Source organism: Staurois parvus, unplaced genomic scaffold (assembly GCF_062004578.1).
Source record: "Staurois parvus isolate SC_StPar_1 unplaced genomic scaffold, SC_StPar_1.0 ptg000099l, whole genome shotgun sequence".
In the NCBI taxonomy this organism is placed as follows: domain Eukaryota; kingdom Metazoa; phylum Chordata; class Amphibia; order Anura; family Ranidae; genus Staurois; species Staurois parvus.
This window is the reverse complement of record NW_028317895.1, coordinates 5482491-5501062: the sequence shown is the minus strand read 5'-3', so window position 1 is coordinate 5501062 and position 18572 is coordinate 5482491. Positions and strand designations below refer to the sequence as shown.

Genomic DNA, 18572 nt, shown 5'->3' with positions numbered 1-18572 from the left:
GGGAGGAAACCGGAGTACCCGGAGGAAACCCACGCAGGCACAGGGAGAACATGCAAACTCCAGGCAGGAGGTGCCGTGGCTGGGATTCGAACCAACGACCCTTGTACTGCCAGGCAGAAGTGCTAACCATTTAGCCACTGTGCTGCCCATATTCCTCTTTGGTTCTGGTGCTCAATTCCTCAGGCGTCTTCAGACCAGTTCTAGACCTGGAAAATCTGAATTCCTCTATGAAGGCCCCTCCTTTCAAGATGGATTCTTTGGAGACCATCATTTCAGTAGTAAAAGTCAGACTGGATGGCCTCAGTGGATTTGGCAGGCACCTATCTGCATGCCCCCATAGTTCTGGCTCATTATCGCTTTCTCAGGTTTGCGTACAAGGGGCACTTTTCAAGTTTGTTTTTTCCATTCAGGCTTTGCACCGCTCCCAGGACCTTCACAAGACTGCTGTCAGCCATCATAGCTTTTCTGAGACTTAGGGCACTTCGGATATTTCATTACCTTGATGACATCCTTCTGTTGGCCCTGTTGAGGAATCTTCTGATGGATCATGTGTCTCTAACATGTAACACACTCAAATGCTTTGGGTGGATAATCAATCATCAAAAGAGTCAACTGCAACCAGCGCAGATCCTGCTATATCTTTCTCCCCTAGTAGAAAGTCCAAAAAATCCAGACTCGGTTGAGGGAAGTAATAAGCAAGCCTTGCTTATTGGCAAAAGAATACATGCAGTTCCTGGGCCTTCTGTTATCCACCATCCCAGTTTTTCCTTGGGTCAGATGCTGAAGAAGAAAGTTTCAATTCAGTTTCCTTCACCAGTGGGATCATCGTATTGAACCAGAAGATCCTCATACCTGGTCCTATAGCCCGTTTATTAACCTGGTGGATGGTTTTGCGCAATCGGAAGGGCAGGGTCCCTCTTGAGCTTCCAAAACCAGGCTGGTTAGGAACTCTGCATAGTCTACGTCTTCCAACGACTTTGAACCTGGTGACCAAAGCTGTGGGCTCCCCCAACCCACCAGCCTGGTTTCCTGATGGCAATTTCTACCACAAGGAGAGTATCTGGCAAGTATGCCTTTTTTTTTTTTTTTTTCAGCTAGAGAGCCATACTAATGGATCCTCCTAGACGGGTCATTCTGTGACAGGTCCCAAATTTCTTCCAAAAAGTTTAAACTTCATTCCATAAGTTGGGAGTCTGTACTTTCACCTTTTCTGGAAGATGGGTCAGAGGATGAGTGGAAGAAATTAGATCTGGTTCATTCACTTTCAGTATATCTGAAATGCAGAGGGCATCCATGAACAAGATAGTATTTATACCTTCTATCAAGGTTCAAGGAAGGGCTTCATGGTACTACTCAAGGTCATGTCTTCGTGGATTGTCAAGACCATTCAGATTGCCTACAAAGTCCTAGGCTTGCCACCACCTTTGGAAGTAAGAGCTAATTCAACGAGAAGCATCTCAATCTCATGGGCAGCATACACTAAAGTGTCAGCAAAGGTAGTTTGCAGGGCAGCAAGCTGGAGCATGGCAAATGCATTTATTTGCCACCACAGAATGAGTATGGCTTTTCCATCAGAGCAGTCTTTATTCGATCTACCGTCATTGCAGCGGTTGTCAGTAATAGAGGTTTATATGCAGCATTCAGTTTTGTTTGTGTCTTGTTTTTTCCCCTCCCTTTTTGTTCCTTTTATCATTGCTTGGTACATCCCGTGGTAGGCTGACATGGGGAGGTCCAGGAATAGGGAAAATTGCATTCCATACTTACCGTAATTTTTCCTTTCCTGGATCCTCCCCATGTCAGCCGGGGATTCCCATCCAGTCTCCCTCACAAAGAGTGATATGTTGATTGCTGAGTGAGGGGAGATGGCCACTCTTATGGGCTAGGAAAGAGGTTGTCCTGGAGGGGTCAGAGAGGACAGAGCTGACCCATGGTAGACTGACATGGGGGAGGATCCAGGAAAGGAAAATTAAGGTAATTATGGAATACAATTTTCCCTAAAATATACTGTATATACATATATATCTCATCTACTTAGGACAATAACGTGTTGGTAAGCACATGAATAATTACAATTACATAATAACAGCTATAACTGACCGACGAAGCAAATATAAAAAAGAATAACATATAACCCCTATGAGGTGCACCAATGTTTAAAACAAGAGTTCGCCTACTCCAATACTGGGCCCATAGTCTGAGTCATTGTAACCAGATAACATCAAACTTTCTCATTGAATTTCTTAAAAAAAATGTATAACCCAGTAGGCATGTTAATGGTTCAACAGTAATATTTACGTCTAAGAGCCCATTAAGTTTACCAACCACCTCCTCCCAATATTTCTGGAGTTTAGGGCATCACCACAGAAGGTACCAGGATTACCACACCTGGCACAGGCTGGGTCAGATCTCAAGCCTATGGTATAAAGAAATTTGGGGGTTCTATACACCCTATGAAGAATACAAAATAATCTTTGTGTTGGAAAGAGAAACACAAGGGAGGAGCCAAAAGATCTTCCATACATCCCGAGAGATAGGGCCAATATCATGTTCACACCTTGCCCTGAAAGGAACAGCAAACTTCCATAGAAATTCATGTAACACAGCCATATCTGTTTCAGAAATATGGCCCTTGGTTGAAGTTGCTTGTACAATTCTATCCAAAGCAGGAGTGGGAGAAAGATACTGCAGCTCAGGGAAATTGGGCTCATGACGCAATTGGAGAAACTGGTAAAACCACCTTGGATGAAGAGGGAGTTCTGTTCTCAGCTGCTCATACATTTTTAAGAGAACCATTATCTTATAATTGGGCTATGGTAGAAGGGATAGAAAGCTCAGGGAACCTATTTTCCCAAACGGGTATATCCAGTAGGAAAGGAAATCCCTATAATTTTCTAGGCAGTATCCCACACCTTACACATTGGCACTGGTTAGGCATAGCAATATATGAAACACTCGCCATTGACCCTTCCAAGACATATAGTAGTAGGCAACCCCAAACACACAGGGAAATAAATGATAGTGGGTACTAGGAGGGAAGTCAGAATCTCACCCCACAAAATGCTGTAGTTGACCAGCGAGAAAATATATTCTCGGTTAGCTACTGATTGTTCTTATTTAATCTTAGTCAGTGTGGTATGTTTTTCTGTTGTATTTTTTTTTTCAGGTGGAGGTTTGCCTGACCTTTCTAGCCATTTCGAGAACCAGAAAGTGATGTATGGATTCTGCAGTGTAAAAGAGCCTCATGCCATGCTTGCTCGATATGTCCTTATAAACTGGGTAGGTCTTTAGTGTTGTGTTATGCTGTGTCACCTTTTGCATATTTTCTGTTTTCTTTTTACCTACCTTTTGAAGCCAAATTCATTCTACTCAATGGCTAGTTCTAATCAGTGATAGGCATCCTTTTCTGCTATAGGTCCAAAGCGAGGCTGTGTAGCATCAAGAAGATGACTATAGATCACGTATAATGCTACATTTCCTTGACTTTCTGGGTCTATTCTCACCATTGTGTTGCAGTAACGCGAGTTACATACATTGGTGTGATACAGCGCCATTCCTTTTGAATGGCACCACAGTGCACTGACATATGCTGTGGTGTGCTGCCAAAACTGATGAATGCACTTTTTAACATGAGCTTCCTAATGCACCAAAAAAAAAAAAGAGTTGGCTGCCTTTACCACCACACATTTATGTGTTAACTTGCCACAATGATGTGAATGGGCCATAAGTGCTTAAACACACTTTTATGGTTACTGAATACTTCCTATTAGTAATGACAAGATTGGAAATCTTTCTGTTACAATAGAGACATGGATCTAGGACGCTTCCTATAGTCAAAGAGGCAAGTATGAAAGATCAGCCATTCAAACAATCCATTGATTGCAAGTCAGGCGATCACTCCTGAGAGGGTATCCATGGAGCTGGCTTACCTCTGCTTAATCAGCAGGAAACCGAGGAATAGGCTTAACATTTTTCAGCTTGTCTGACTGATATCCTGTGCAAGAGTTTCTTGACTATACAATGTTAGGTTTCACAGTTACTCCATATGTCTGCCTTTAGAGTGACAGTTTGACTTTCTATCCTATACAAACTAAATTCTTTGCTCTCCTAATATACTGTAAGTTATGATACCTTATCTCATCACAAATGTTTGGACCGTTAAACCTACTTCTATTTTAATTTATTTGACAACTTTTTACATTGAATGGCTGATCACATCTGATACTTCTTAAAAATAAATAAATAAATGGGGATGATACAGGCTTGCACATTAGAGTTTGTGCTAACAATGTTTCCCCCTAGTGGCAACAACTTTTAAAAATCTGGTTTTGCTGAATGCAGTATGTTTAGTACCGGAACCTTCAGCCTTTTAAAGAAGGTGTTTGTGTAAGAAAAAAAAAAAATATTGGGGTTGATTTACTAAAACTGGAGAGTGCAAAATCTAGTGCAGCCATGCATGTTAACCAATAGGCTTCTAACTTCAGCTTGTTCAAGTCAGTTTTGACAAAATACCTGGAAGCTGACTGGTTTCTCTGCAGAGCTGCACCAGATTTTGCATCCTCCAGTTTTAGCAAATTGACCCCATTATGTTCAAAACATCAATACATGCACATTTCAATCTGTATTATACCTTTAAAACGCTCCATGTACAGAAAAATACCTGCTGATTTACAGAAATTCAATGTGCCCTAACCCTAACTTGCTGTTTGAGCTGACAGCACAGTACTGATGCTACACTAAAATCCTAAGCAGCATTGTCAGCAATTCTTGCTGGTCTACAGAATTCCACATGTCCACCACCCTTTTCTGTCCCACTTCACATGCATTTATGATTTCTTTGCCAGCTAAACAGTGCTTGCTTCCTTGACTCCAAAGAACTTGGAGACACACACATACATGCACACACATATATATGTGTGTGTGTGTGTGCGTGGACACACTCGGTGTGCAGGGAAAGAGCTCTTGGGAGATGTAGTTTTTGGGGTAGGGTCTTGGCTTAAATGATTAGTTCATGTTCAATGACCGATACATTTTTAGAAAAAATGATTCTTACTTTAGAAGCTGCTTCTACTGTTGGCTCCCCCTCTCTGTCCTAAAAGTGAGCACCCGGTTTCCCTAACCATGCTTGTAGAATGTGGATACATGGTTAGGCAAGCTGAGTTCATAGAGTGCTTGTTTGTGAGGTGTTGGGTATGCACATCCAATGGTCGGTTTATCGTGCCATGTAGGCTGGACAGAAAGCAGTCCCCATGGTAGAAGCAGCATCAAAAGTAAGGATAATTTTTCAAACAGAGGACAGCATTTTAATGAATAGTCAAAGCTGAAATGCATATGGATTTTTTTTTCAAATGTCATCAGAAGGTGAACTAACCCTTTTAAAGTGCTTTTACTGCTTGTTCAGAATCTGTAAATACTTTAGTTTGCATGATCTGTGAACTGGATTATGGACAATCAACAGTGCTTTTCACCTATGATGCAAAAAGCTGCATTGCAGGCTACTATCATCAAATTGCTTTGTTATGCAGGTCTTCAAGAAACAAATAGAGAAATGTTGATGTATTTTTTAACGGATTAGACATATTTGTATTAGGCGAGATTATAGACAAAAGATCCCATGTGCACATAACTGAATTTCGGTCTTATTGAAGTAAAAACATAGGTGATCCAGCCAAGGTTATCCCCAAGGGTACTTTACAGTACTGTAGGTTTTGGACATTATGGAGAGTATACTCTCACCATACAAGGCCTACTTGTAGCAGAATACAATGATCAACACGCGCTATTAGTTGAGGGCTAATGTATATTCTTCATTTCTTAGGTTGGGGAAGATGTTGCAGATGCCAGAAAATGTGCTTGTGCCAGTCATGTAGCACAAGTTGCAGACTTTTTCCAGGTAAGAATTAATATCAGTATACTTAATGAACTGAAGAATTGTTCATTGTCACTGCAACCTTTATATGTAACATCCAAAGAGACTGTTTAGCTAATGTATTCTCAATAAAGCTTGTTAAAAAAGTGCATCTTAAATCCCCGACCGAATTGTGTTTAGTACCAGCTCTCCTGTATTGTATATAGTCTCACTGATCCATCCCATTAAATGTACTAAAAAAAGATTAATTTATGAAATAAAACCATGGCATTGGGGCTGACTCTAAACAGGATATGTGCCACTACTGAGGTTCTTCTTCACTGTGAGTGGTACAGCTTACAGTGGCATGCACTCTTGTAGCCATACCCAGACAAGTATATTCATACTAGTGACACTTTTCTAATATGGTCATTAAAATCACAAGTGAGAGCATCCATGATAAAGTGGTTACTTAGAAGAGCACAGGGTACTGATTTGAAGTTTGCGGTCCATGACAGTGTAGCAGCCATCTGTGCTGAACAAAGATGATCTTTAAATCAAGGAAAGGGGGGAGAGAAATAGCTGAAAGATTTACCTGTCACAATGTAATTTAGGGAGTATTTTTCTTGCAAGGATGAAACTCTAAACTCTGAGGTTTGTGGGTCACAGGAGTGCACATACTTTTGCTCTCCTTTGACTTAGAATCAGCTGACAGCATGCTTAAGTCTTCTGTCAGCTGAGATCACAGAGTCCTTCCAGAGCCAACTATATTGTTGGGATCCACTCAGCTGCCTGTTTGACAACTGGCTCTCAGTGTGTGGCGGAGAGCTGGAACCAGCTGTGCCTGCTCCCTCTCCATCCTGAAGCTACAGTGAGGGCTGGAAAGGCAGAGCAGAGAACAGCGACTGACAGTCACTACGCTCTGCCCTGAGTAGACAAAGAGTCGAGCAATCAGCGTCATGTGATTTCTCAGTTCTTCGGCTTAGAGCTGATGTCAGACAACTGCAGCCTTACACCAATGCTGCAGCATATATGGGCGTATATACGTTTATTTTTTTTTATGCACCCCTCTTTTAAGCTGGCTTTTGATTTGCCTCCAGCGAATGTTTGGCGAATGTAACATTCACTGCTTTATAAATCAGTTCAGTAGACATTTTTACTCACAGTCTTTGTCATGTCAAAGAGTCATCTGTGACTCTGCCACTCTAAGTCACAAACATTAAAAGTGGTAAATGATTTCCTGTTAAAAAGTAAACTCTTTGGGGTGTGCAGTTTTATAGGTTTATGTTTAATATTTTTAGTTTTTTTCTTTTTGTCTGTGAAATTGATACCGAATTAGTAAACCGTAATGCAGAGTTCCAGGCTCCCCCCAAAAAATGAAGTACTGTAGCTGCTGACTTTTAACAGAAGGACACTTGCCTATGCAGGGATCCAGCAATGTCCTCACCTGAGCTGATTCTTCAATCAGCTTTGGCTGCAGGTGCTGGCATCTTTAGTAAGAGCCTTGTGACTTCACAGCCGGTTTGCTACTCCACATGCGCACTGCGCTTTGAATGGTCCCAGAGGGCTGCGAGGGAAGGAGGGGAGGCTGAACTTCCGGCTTAGATTGCCGCGGTAGATCTGACTGGAAGTGGGAGTGGGTACCTGCCAAAACCAGGTATTGCTCCCCCCAAAAAAATGCCAAATGTAGCAGTGGAGGGAGGGGGAAAGGAAGCAAACAAGCGGAACGTTCCCTTTTGAGTGAAGTTCCTTTTTAAAATTTATTTTTGGTTGTATAGCTGCGACTTACTTACTGCAGACTCTGAGTTTATTTTCTTTGCTTTCTTGTACTGATCACCAGTTGCTCATGCCAGTTTCTGCAGAGACTCTGACTTCCTGTTACAGGGTGACAACTTTGACCCTCCAGCCCTCAATGCTGTTGTATTTTTGTCACCCTTCTGTGACTACTCCACCACTTTAACTACAGGCAGCTGTCCATGTTAGTTACAATGCTTAACAGTGCTTGATTATAAGTGAAAGTCCCAGTGCCTGCCATAACATCACATGAGGTGTCAGTGTGCTGCATTTTCCTACTCAAAGTACAGCCTTTTAATATGTGCATATATATAATGGAATAGTAATCGTGGGAGTGCAAAATAAATAGGCAGAAGAAAGGTAAATTTGGCTAATTTTTAAAGCACACAGAATCCTGGAGCAGCTGTGCATGGCAACCAATCAAGCTGTGGCTAGAAGCTGACTGGTTACTATGCACAGTTCTTCCAAGATTCTGTCTGCTCCAGTTTAAGTAAATTCCCGCCATTGTGCTTTGTTTTTGCCTGCACAACCTCCTGCTTGATTGTTGTAAGCAGGGTTTATATTGAATCTGCTTTACAGACCTTGTATGTGTTACCTTCTTTGCAATATTTTTAACATTTTTCCAAGTAGAGCAGCTTAATAACCTAACATTTATTTTCTTGTGTAGGGGGTTGATGTCATAGTGAATGCCAGCAGTGTGGAGGATATAGATCCTATGGCTATAGGCCAGCGTCTATCCAATGGTTCTGGACGTCTTGCTAGCCCAGTCCTGCAGCGACTGCAGCTCCGGGAGGATTCTGATTCTGTGGTGAGTAGAGGGCAGCGTGCACCATGTGGACTTGTATGTGGGTGAAACACAACTAGAAATGTCACATTTTATCTTCCCCACAGGGAACCAATTACCAGAAGACAAACGCTGCTGTGGAAATGAAACGGCTCAATAGGGAACAGTTCTGGGAGCAAGCAAAAGTAAACCACAGTTTTATTTTATTTTATTTTTTTTGCAACAGTTGCATTTATTGAAATTGTACAGCGGTACAGACAATCAAAGGTATTTGAAACCAAGCAGGCATTATATGGTAAGGTAAACAGTATACACTAGTATTCCAAAACAGAAGAGTCTTACAATAGCATTCTGACGGCCCGAGCAAACTTGTTAAGCAAGCATGCAGTGTGGTCTAAAGGCTGATGTCCTGCCAGGGAAGGGGAGCAAGATAGGAATCAAGGAGAGTGAGGAAGGAGGGAAAGGAGAAAGGGCAAGGAAGGAGAGTAGGCAGTACAAGTAGCAACACATTTTTCGGGTATTGCAAACATTTTACAATAACTAACTGTAGACATCACAACTTATATTGTGAGCCCCTGTGCCTCCACCCACCCAGCCCAGATTTTAGCAAATTTTGCTGGACAGTTGCGACTTATATAAGTAAGCTTATATAGAGGAAGCGCACCATTGATTCCTGCCTTCCAACCAGAGACTGTGGGCAGGGTTGATGGCTTCCATCTCAACAAAATGTCTCATCTAGCGTAATAAGAGAAGACAAACCGCTTACAGTGCTTGGGTGCTTCCGCAAGATCAGTAAGTCCCAACAGCATTATCAGCGGATCCATGGGGATGGACAGGTTGCCAACTGCGTTGATATTATCTAATACTCCAGTCCAAAAAGGACACTACTTCGCACATTCCCAAAACATACGATTAAACAAGCCATATCACAGCCGGGCATATCACTGATCTGCCAGGATATATCACAGCCAGTTGCTGAGGTGTATTTAATTACTTTTATTTACCTTTTTCTTTTTATGAATGAAGATTTTGGCCCATGGATCATTTTGTAGAGGAGCTACAATTATCCATTGAAATGCTACAGCTTTTAATGTGTCATCTAGTGGATATAGGAATTTAAACTGGGCCTATCCAAAAGTTCACATTTCACATAAATCAATGGGGAACATGTTAAGATATATGTTGAGATAAAATATCATCATTGTAATAGCAAAGCAAACCATAGTAATTTGTGACAACTCAATATAAGCTTTCTTGAAATATATTAATTGTACAGGGCATAGGCAAAGACCACAGCCATAGACCCTGGATTAAAAGCTTGTATCTTAAGGTGATTGGACACTGGCAAAGCTTTTGATGACCTTCTCTATAACCCTACCCCACTCCATGAGTCTTCAGTTTTGTGCTAGTGTCTTAAGGTGATTGATCTCTCCCACTTCACGGAGAAATTACTCTTAGCTTAAGTATTTTTTAAAATTTTCCTTTATTATTTTATCTTCAGATTCTTCAGTCAACTCCTTACTGACTTCTAACGCCACAAATAGAATTAATGTATCCAGATTGATGAAACCTGTGGAAACCTTGGGAGCCTTACCCAGACCCCACGCTGTGAAGATAGCAGTAATGTTGCTCCAGGAACTGAATCCTACATGGGCACCCACCTTGGCGCTATGTACAACTCATGTAATCAGCTGCAGGGTGATACACCGGTCCAGGGTTGTGGTTCATTCTTATGAAACCCAGTCCTGGAGAACCCCTTCAAGGGTATGCCCACCAAGCTGGGCGAAGTCTGTACTTTATATACAATCCAGTGTGAACAGGTAATACAATCGCACCCTCTCTCTGGCCGTTACTGTAAAACACAGGGCAGGCTGTACTGTTTGGGAGGTACAAAGACCTGTAAAACCCTCAAAGGCATTCCCTGTTCTTGAACAGAGAGAATGGGAAATCTATGACAATTGGATCACTTAAAGAATTTTCACTCCTCCTAAAATAATTAAGAACTATTTTTCCACTGGGTAGAGTTTGTCAAGTAATTGGTCTATTCCTGTAGTTGATCCTGCTGTTGCAGTCTTAAACATCTCACTGTACCCTGTGTATTTCACTGTACAGGGCCAGCCCTGCAGCCAGTTCTCGTTGCAATTTTAGTGTGTCAAACTTCAGCTAACTGGAATAGGGCAATATTCAACTAACATGACCCTATTTTCCAAGATAGCATGTTAACAGAACAATTACAGCAGTTATCCTCTGCTCTGCTTTTTTGTGTGGAAGCTCATGGTTGTCAAACTCAATTTCATTATGGGCCGCGTCAGCATTATGGTTTCCCTCAAAGGGTTGGTTGTATCTGTAACACTAGATGTCCAGAGCACCCCACCCTCCCCTTACATCAGATGTCAAGAGCCCCCCACCATCAAAAGTCAAGTCCCTCACATCACAGTGCATCCCCTTTATTTTGTGCTGCTGCCAGGAAGAAGCTGGGAAGCAGAAAGTGCCGGGGCTGGAGTCAGTCTGTTAAATGCTGAGACCAGGGGAGGTGGAGACTGGGGGTGCTGCTGCTGCACAGAGAGGTGCAGGGTCTGTAGGAGGAGTTCTTTCATTCTTTCTTCTGCCTACTGCTGAAACAAGGTGAGGGTGGAGGTTAGGGGGCTCCCGCAGCTGCAGGAGAGGTGCGAGGGCCGCATGAAATGGCCTGGAGAGCCAGAAGTGGGCTTTGTGTTTAATACATGTGCCCTAGAACATGTCATGAGACAAACTTCTGGAATTGCCTTAATCTGTACTGACATGTGCAGAATACTGTAGCTAAAAACCTGGATGACTGAAGCTACCTGTAAATGACACCTCACATGTATGCCTTTTCAAGGAAGACATCTTCTTGGGGATGCACTTGACCAGTTTATAAAAGGTGGAGGGAAGTTTTTACGTCCTTAGTGTAAGATCCAAAAACCCTCCTCCACAGAAGCTCTTTCCTTTGCAAAAGGAACATAATCTAATTGCTTAACCCATTCTTCTGCTTTTAAGCCCAAGTTCAGCCCTTTATTTTGGCATAAAACCTGTGCCTCAAAGCCACGATGTCTTCCCCAAAGCTGTTGTCCCAATGAAGGGACAACCTCACTCTTAAGATTGGAGGAACATTTGTTACAGTTTGTCTCTGTGGGTTACAGATGTCCACAGACGTCAATTAGTGGTTTCATGGGGCTATAAAATAAAGTTCAAATGAGCGGGTATTTATTCCATTATGGACTTTGACTTTATGTTGAAATCCCTCAACTAATGCCTTAAAATTCCAAAATTTTGCATGGAATCTGCAAGGTAGGTAATTGCGTCTGATACTTGGGCAATACATGGCATCCTTAGACAACCACTTCCAGGTTGTCTTACTGCCCTTTGGCCTATCATCTGCTACCAGAGTATTCACAAAGGTCCTATCGCCTTTCTCAGAACTCGGGGCATCTAGGTCAAAGGTTATCTACACCAATGTTTTTCCCTTTTTTTCTGTCAAGGAACCCTATAAAATTCTGCACAATCTCGAAGCACACTTTACAGTTCTGCACAATTAAAATTCTGCACCCTTTACAAAATGTAAAAAACAGCAACATTTGCACATGTGAAACACCCAATATTAGAGGCGATTTATTCCTCCAAAGCAAATACACCTTTGCACACTGGTACTGACTAGTATTCCATTTTTTTCCTCTTCTCTTCCTCATTTTCTCTCTCTCAGCTAATGTGACCCCAGTGCTGATTGAGAGGGACGTGGGGCAAGCAAGGATGCTGTGCAAGGGGTCTGATGTCCTTATCAACTGATGATATTTTTTTTTTCATGTCGTCGGCAGCTAGAAAGTTGTAATGGTGCACAATGAAAACCTGTGTCTGTGTAACTAAAATGCAGGCTTGATCCACCTGGTGGCTTGTATACAATTTCTGGGCAATTTTTAGGCATTTTGCCAAGGCACCCCTGAAGATACCTGAAGGCACGCCAGGGTGCCTGGGCACCCTGGTCAAAAAGGGCTGATCTAGACCACCTTCTCCTGAAGGACTCTTCTCACTTTTTACCTGTCGGCAACACCCACAGGACAATTCAAATGCTCCAGGCTTACAGTTAAGTGATCAATTTAAAACATCTGCAGCTGGAATACATGCATCTGGTCCTGAACACATCCTCTGCAAAGGTTTTCTTTCCAGAAAAGAATATTCTTTCTCTCTGAGGCCACGCTTGAGAATTTAGGTTAAAGAGACATCCCACTATTTTATACTTTATAGTATCCTCATTTAGGGCTGTTCTTTTAGCCCAATTCCATTCAAGGCCTTTCCAACACATCTTGTTGACCTGGAACAAGCATGCTACTTTTCTCAATCTACCACTTCACCTGTCCAGCCAAACAAGGACAGGATCTCCAGCCCAGCTTTAAGAATAGGGAAGTCTTTATTTGCCTGTTTCTGGAAAGTGATCACAAATGCCAATCTTTCAGGCTGCGGAGGGGTGTTCAAGTCCTTCACAGTTCACGAAACATGATCACCTGTGGAAGCCAAGCTCCCCATTAACATCCTGAAGCTCAGAACAGTTCAGATGGCGCCGCAGACCCCCCCTTGTATGAGGACTTCCAATAATGGTGCAGTCAGACAGTGCCACAGCTGTGGCTTATAAGAACCATCAAGGGGACACAAGTATTGCAAACCTGAAGGAAGCAAAGTAGATAATCTCATGGATGGAAATTCACCATCTAGAAGTCTCTGCAGGCAACATCCTAGGAATTGATATCTAGAAAGTGGACTAGCACAACTTCCACTGCCTGGATCAAGGACAATGGGCCCTTCACCCAGACATCTGATATGTCAGAAATTGGGAACTCTGGATATTGATATCCTAGGTTCCAGGTTCAACAACAAGCTACCTCTGAAGCCAGGACTAAGGATCCTCTGGATCTGGACTCGAATGTCTTGATAATTCCCTGACCTCAGTTCAGGCTAATTTATACCTTCCCTCCAATGTGAACTCTGGGTCAACTCCTTAAAAAGATAGAGCAAAAGAGGAAACGGTGATTCTCATTCCACCAAATCTGTGGGATTTTCATAACCTGTTTTGACACCAGACCTCTAGCCCAGCTGTGTATGGCCACCACATAGTCCTCTGTTCATACTTTCAAAGTTCTACCAGGTAAATCGTCGGCAGATGTAGCTCTCACCCCAAGGCACTTTCAGCAGCACTAAAATAAAAAATTGGGTCTTTTTTATCTTTGTTGTTGTAGGGCCTATTGCTATAATTCTGTCTACCTAGTTTTTGACCACCCTTATTCATTGCTTGGGGCGTCCCAGTGTCCATGAATACTTTCCTTGTGTCCTGTACTGTATGATGTAGATGAGAGGAAATTTGACTTACCTGCTAGTTTCATGTCTTGGAGTACAGGACACAGGCAATCCTCCCTTCCATTACTTGGCTACTCTGCATTGCTTGCTACTGAGGACTCATGGAGTGGGGTAGGGTTATGGGGCAGGCACCCAGGGGGTGTCCTTGAAGCAAACTTTGCCAGTGTCCAGTCGCCTGAAGGTACAAGCCTATAACTCTGGATCAATAAATACTTTGACTGTGTCCTGTATTGTACTCCATGATATGAAGTTTACAGGTAAGTCAAAATTCCTCCATGTTGGGATTGCTGCTTGTCTTTCTTTCCAAAGCTTCCTGGATTCCCTGCATGCTTTGCCATTTCTCCTCTACTGTTTACCTTCAATTCCTAAGGACTACATATCCCATGAAAGCGTGGTGCCGGCAAGCAGTAATTCCTGTGCGGACTCTGTGTCCTGAGTCTCTTCTCAGCCCCTCTAGTTGAGAAGCACGCTGTGTCATATTTGTGACACAGCAGTGCCTTACACAGGAATACATGTCACAGAATTGAAGGAAGTAAATGCATGGGATTCATCACAAAGTAAATTTACAAATGTGAAGAACATTCATATTACTATGAGTAAAAATGATAGAAATAATAGAATTGTAATACAATGTGGAATCCCTAATTTTACATTTTAACCACCTGCAACGGCCGGACGGTGGCACTGCAGGGTCGGGTGGCCGTTTATGAACGGCCTCCCCGCACCCTGCTTGTGCGTGCTCCCTGGGAGCGCGCAGCACCGCGATCCGGTGCCCGCTGTGTCCTCCGGACACAGTGAAACACCGATCGTTGGACGGGACCTCTGTACGAGGTCCCGATCATGTGATCACTGATTGGTCAATCAGTGATCACATGCAAAGTAGTAAGCAAGATGTCACTTGTGACATCATTGCTTACTACGTGTGAAATCTGTGAATGATCACAGAGGTCACATGGTACAAGGCTATTCACAACAGCCTTGTACCATGTGACAAGCTGTGATCAATCACAGCTCACTCAGTACTTCTCAATGAGAAAGAGAAATGGTTGCTTTTACATCCTATATGGGTGTAAAAGCAATCCGTGTAAAAAAAAAAAAACAAACAAATCCTCATCACCCCCCACAAGTAGTACAGTGTCACCATGGTGACACTGTACTGCTAGGGTGACAGTATGTAAAAAAAATAAATTAATAAAAAATAATATAAAAAAATAAAATAAAAATTTAAAAAAAAAGTTTAAAAATTATAATTTTTGGTTATAAACTAATTTGTTTTTTTTACTAAAAAGATAGCGGAATAAATTTTGGCCAAGATTTATGATGAAATATAATTTATTTGCAAAATGTTATAAAAAAAACACTTTTTTTCAAAATTTTTGGACTTTTTCATTTACATAGCAAAAAAAATAAAAATCCCAGCGGTGAATAAATACCACCAAAATAAAGCTTTATCTGTCTCAAAAAAATGGTAAAAATGTAATTTGGGTACAGTGTTGCATGACTGCGCAATTGTCATTCAAAGTGTGATAGCGCTGAAAGCTGAAAATTGCCCTGGTCAGGAAGGGGGTAAAAGTGTCCGATCCGGAAGTGGTTAACAATGGATATGCTTAATGTTATCAAGTCACATTTGTGTATTGCTTAAAAAAGAAACCCTTTCTTGTGATAACCAGGCCATTGTTTACCAATACAGATCTCTCTCCTGTCATCTGCTCCGCCGATCAGCAGGTGTCAGCCATGAGTTATTGGTTGGCATCTGCAGATGAGCTCCTGCCTGAGCCAGTGACAACACAGCCGTGTGGGCTGGGGCATGCGTACCCTACTCGGAAATACAAAATCACGTATATAGACGTGATTTTGCGCACAGCGGCTGTCCTGTAGCAGTAAACGTACAGGAGGCGGTTGCTAAGTGGGTAAAGGCTAAATTCTCCCTGCACTGTTACAATTTAAAAAACGCGTGGTTGTGCAAGGCTGTGCCCACACAGCTGCATCATTCATTCACAGCAGTCTGTGAATAAATGAACTACAAGTCCTGTCTTCCACCACGGCAAATAGCTTGCAGCTGAACTGCGAAGGCGCTGGGGAGCACTCTCCTAGTTCATTGACACTTCCTACAGAGGTATAGGCAGAAAGCCGTAGGCAGTGTTTGCAGCAGCCTTCACCCGTGATCTCCTGATCGCGGGTGCAATGCTCTGCAAGCTGTTGAGAAAAAAAACGATTAATGCTTATTTTTTTTTTACCTGCAAAAATATGTCCATTTACTGTTTTTTGTTCAAAAGGTGATCTTTAATGCAGCTCACATAAAAGACCAAAGAAAGAGGAAAGGAGAAAGTGACCTCAAAGGAAATGCAAGCAGGCATACGCTTAGGAAAAATGGACTGCAAACGCATGCAAACATGCATAAAAATACGAATCAATGCGCATTCAGAACCAGTTCTGGTATAAATAGACCTTTAGTCTCTAGCTCCCAGCCAAGCCAATAAGCCATATAAACTCTGTACAGCACATCTACAGCAGAAAAGAAATTAAAAACAAAAACACTATTCTAACTCTTCTGTACTTTCTCCAAAAGGAAAAGAAAATGCTTTTCATTAGTGTGCTTCATTTGGTGTTATGCTTCATGCACACTAGTGTTTTTTCTAAGCTCCAAGAAGTTTTTTTTTTTTTTTTTTTTTCCTGCTCCTAGAAATTATATAGTGTATATAATAGCCACTACTCCGTCATCCTACTCCTCGACCTCTCCGCGGCCTTCGACATAGTTGACCACCCCCTCCTCCTTAATAAACTATACTCCCTTGGCATCAGAGACTCCACTTTCTCCTGGCTCTCCTCCTCCTATCTGTCCCAGCGCTCCTTCAGTGTTACCTATAACGCTGCCACCTCCCCCTCTCTGTTGGGGTCCCCCAAGGCTCTGTCCTCGGGCCCCTTCTCTTCTCCATCTACACCTCCTCCCTTGGCCAACTGATACATTCCCACGGCTTTAACTACCACCTCTATGCCAATGGCATGCAAATCTACCTCTCTACCCCTCGCCTCACCCCTTCAGTCTCCGCTCAAATCACCTGCCTACTGAGCGACATATCAGACTGGATGTCACTCCACTTCCTCAAATTAAACCTTTCCAAAACCGAGCTCCTAATTTTTCCCCCCAGCCTGCGCCCCCCACCCTCTCCATCACTACCAACAATGCCACCATCAGTCCCACCCCGCAAGCCAAAGTCCTAGGTGTCACTCTAGACTCAAATCTGTCCTTCCAGCCCCATGTCTAATCGCTGGCAAACTCATGCAGACTCCACCTCCACAGCATCTCCAAAATACGTACGTTCCTAACCCCAGACACTACTAAACAACTCATTCACTCCGTTATTATCTCACGACTTGACTACTGCAACTCCCTCCTCACTGGCTTACCTCATCATAGACTATCCCCGCTTCAGTTTATCCTGAACTCAGCGGCCAGACTCATCCACCTTACCAACCGCTCCGTATCCGCCACCCCCCTCTGTCATTCCCTCCACTGGCTTCCGATTGCCCAACGCATTAAATTCAAACTACTAATATTGACGTACAAAGCTATTCATAATACTGCCCCAAACTACCTCACAGACCTGATACCCAAATACCACCCAACCTGTACTCTTCGCTCCTCACAAGACCTCCTACTTTCTAGCTCCCTGGTCTCCTCCTCCCACGCCCGACTGCAGGACTTCTCCCATCCTCTGGAACTCACTATCCCAATCCATCAGACTGTCACCTACCCTCCTCACCTTTAGGCGCACCCTGAAAACCCATCTCTTCAGGGAAGCCTACCCCACCCTCACCTAACAGCCGATCTCCTCCACTCCTCCTACCACTCCATCCCCCACAGCCACTTCCTCCTGTACCACTATTCCCTCCCTCCTAGATTGTAAGCTCCAAGGAGCAGGGCCCTCGATCCCCTCGTATATTGTTTTGTTACTGTATTGTCTCATGTACTGTGCCCCACTATATTGTACAGCGCTGAGCAAACTTTTTGGCGCTATATAAACACTGTATAATAATAATAGTGTTATCCAATGTGTCCGTGCACACTATTTTAGGCTAGTAGCGTTTTCAAACTTCAAATGCTGAATGCTCCTAAACTCCCCTACATGTATTGTAAAAACACTAATAAAACACTAATGCTTCTAAATGCTCCTAAAACACTACTACAGGCAGCACATAAATGCTGTTATCAGCGTTTTTCATCCAGCTTTTTTTTTTTTCCTGTTTTTTCAGCTTATAGTGCATGGAGCCTTATAGTTTAAATTGCACACCGTTCAATAAATATTCTAGTACATTCACTTGGATACTCCTACAGGACTTGTCAGCATTACCTCTATTGTGTCACACAGGGCAGCTCTGGCATTGCAGATATATATAAAATGTAATGACAGTTCCTGCATGTTTTAAGCTCCTGCTAACTAGTGGCTCTTGTAATGGGGCTACATTACTTGGTGCATTTAAAATGTCAGGCTCAATGTGTCAACATGTGCGAGTTAGTGGCGCTACAATGCCTCGTCTGTTCTTATCAAGACATTGAGGAGGTTGTGGAAGTTTTTTCCCAGCACAGTTTAGGTAAATACTGCATACTACTCCAGTATTGAGGGCACTGCAGTTGAGTTCCCAGGTCTGGACATCTGCTGTGGGGAGGGGACCCAACCTCTGTTGAACTGTTACTTTCTTTTATATTATGGAGAATGGCTGTGTGGAAAATAATTTGCATTGTTGCATTAATTCTATTACTATTAAAATGGTTGTAAAGGCTCA

At 42.7% G+C, this 18572-nt stretch overlaps 1 protein-coding gene across 4 annotated transcripts in view; it reads left to right on the top strand.

The window, feature by feature from the left end:
• The window catches only part of DBN1 (drebrin 1), a 135277-nt gene that overhangs the window by 94466 nt on the left and 22239 nt on the right, over window positions 1-18572 (top strand). For all 4 annotated transcript variants that reach the window (XM_089671134.1, XM_089671133.1, XM_089671132.1 and 1 more), the window contains exons 3-6: window positions 3164-3276; window positions 5816-5890; window positions 8307-8447; window positions 8531-8608. In XM_089671134.1, coding sequence (XP_089527260.1) covers window positions 3164-3276; window positions 5816-5890; window positions 8307-8447; window positions 8531-8608 — 407 coding nt within the window. The remainder of the gene's footprint in view (window positions 1-3163; window positions 3277-5815; window positions 5891-8306; window positions 8448-8530; window positions 8609-18572) is intronic.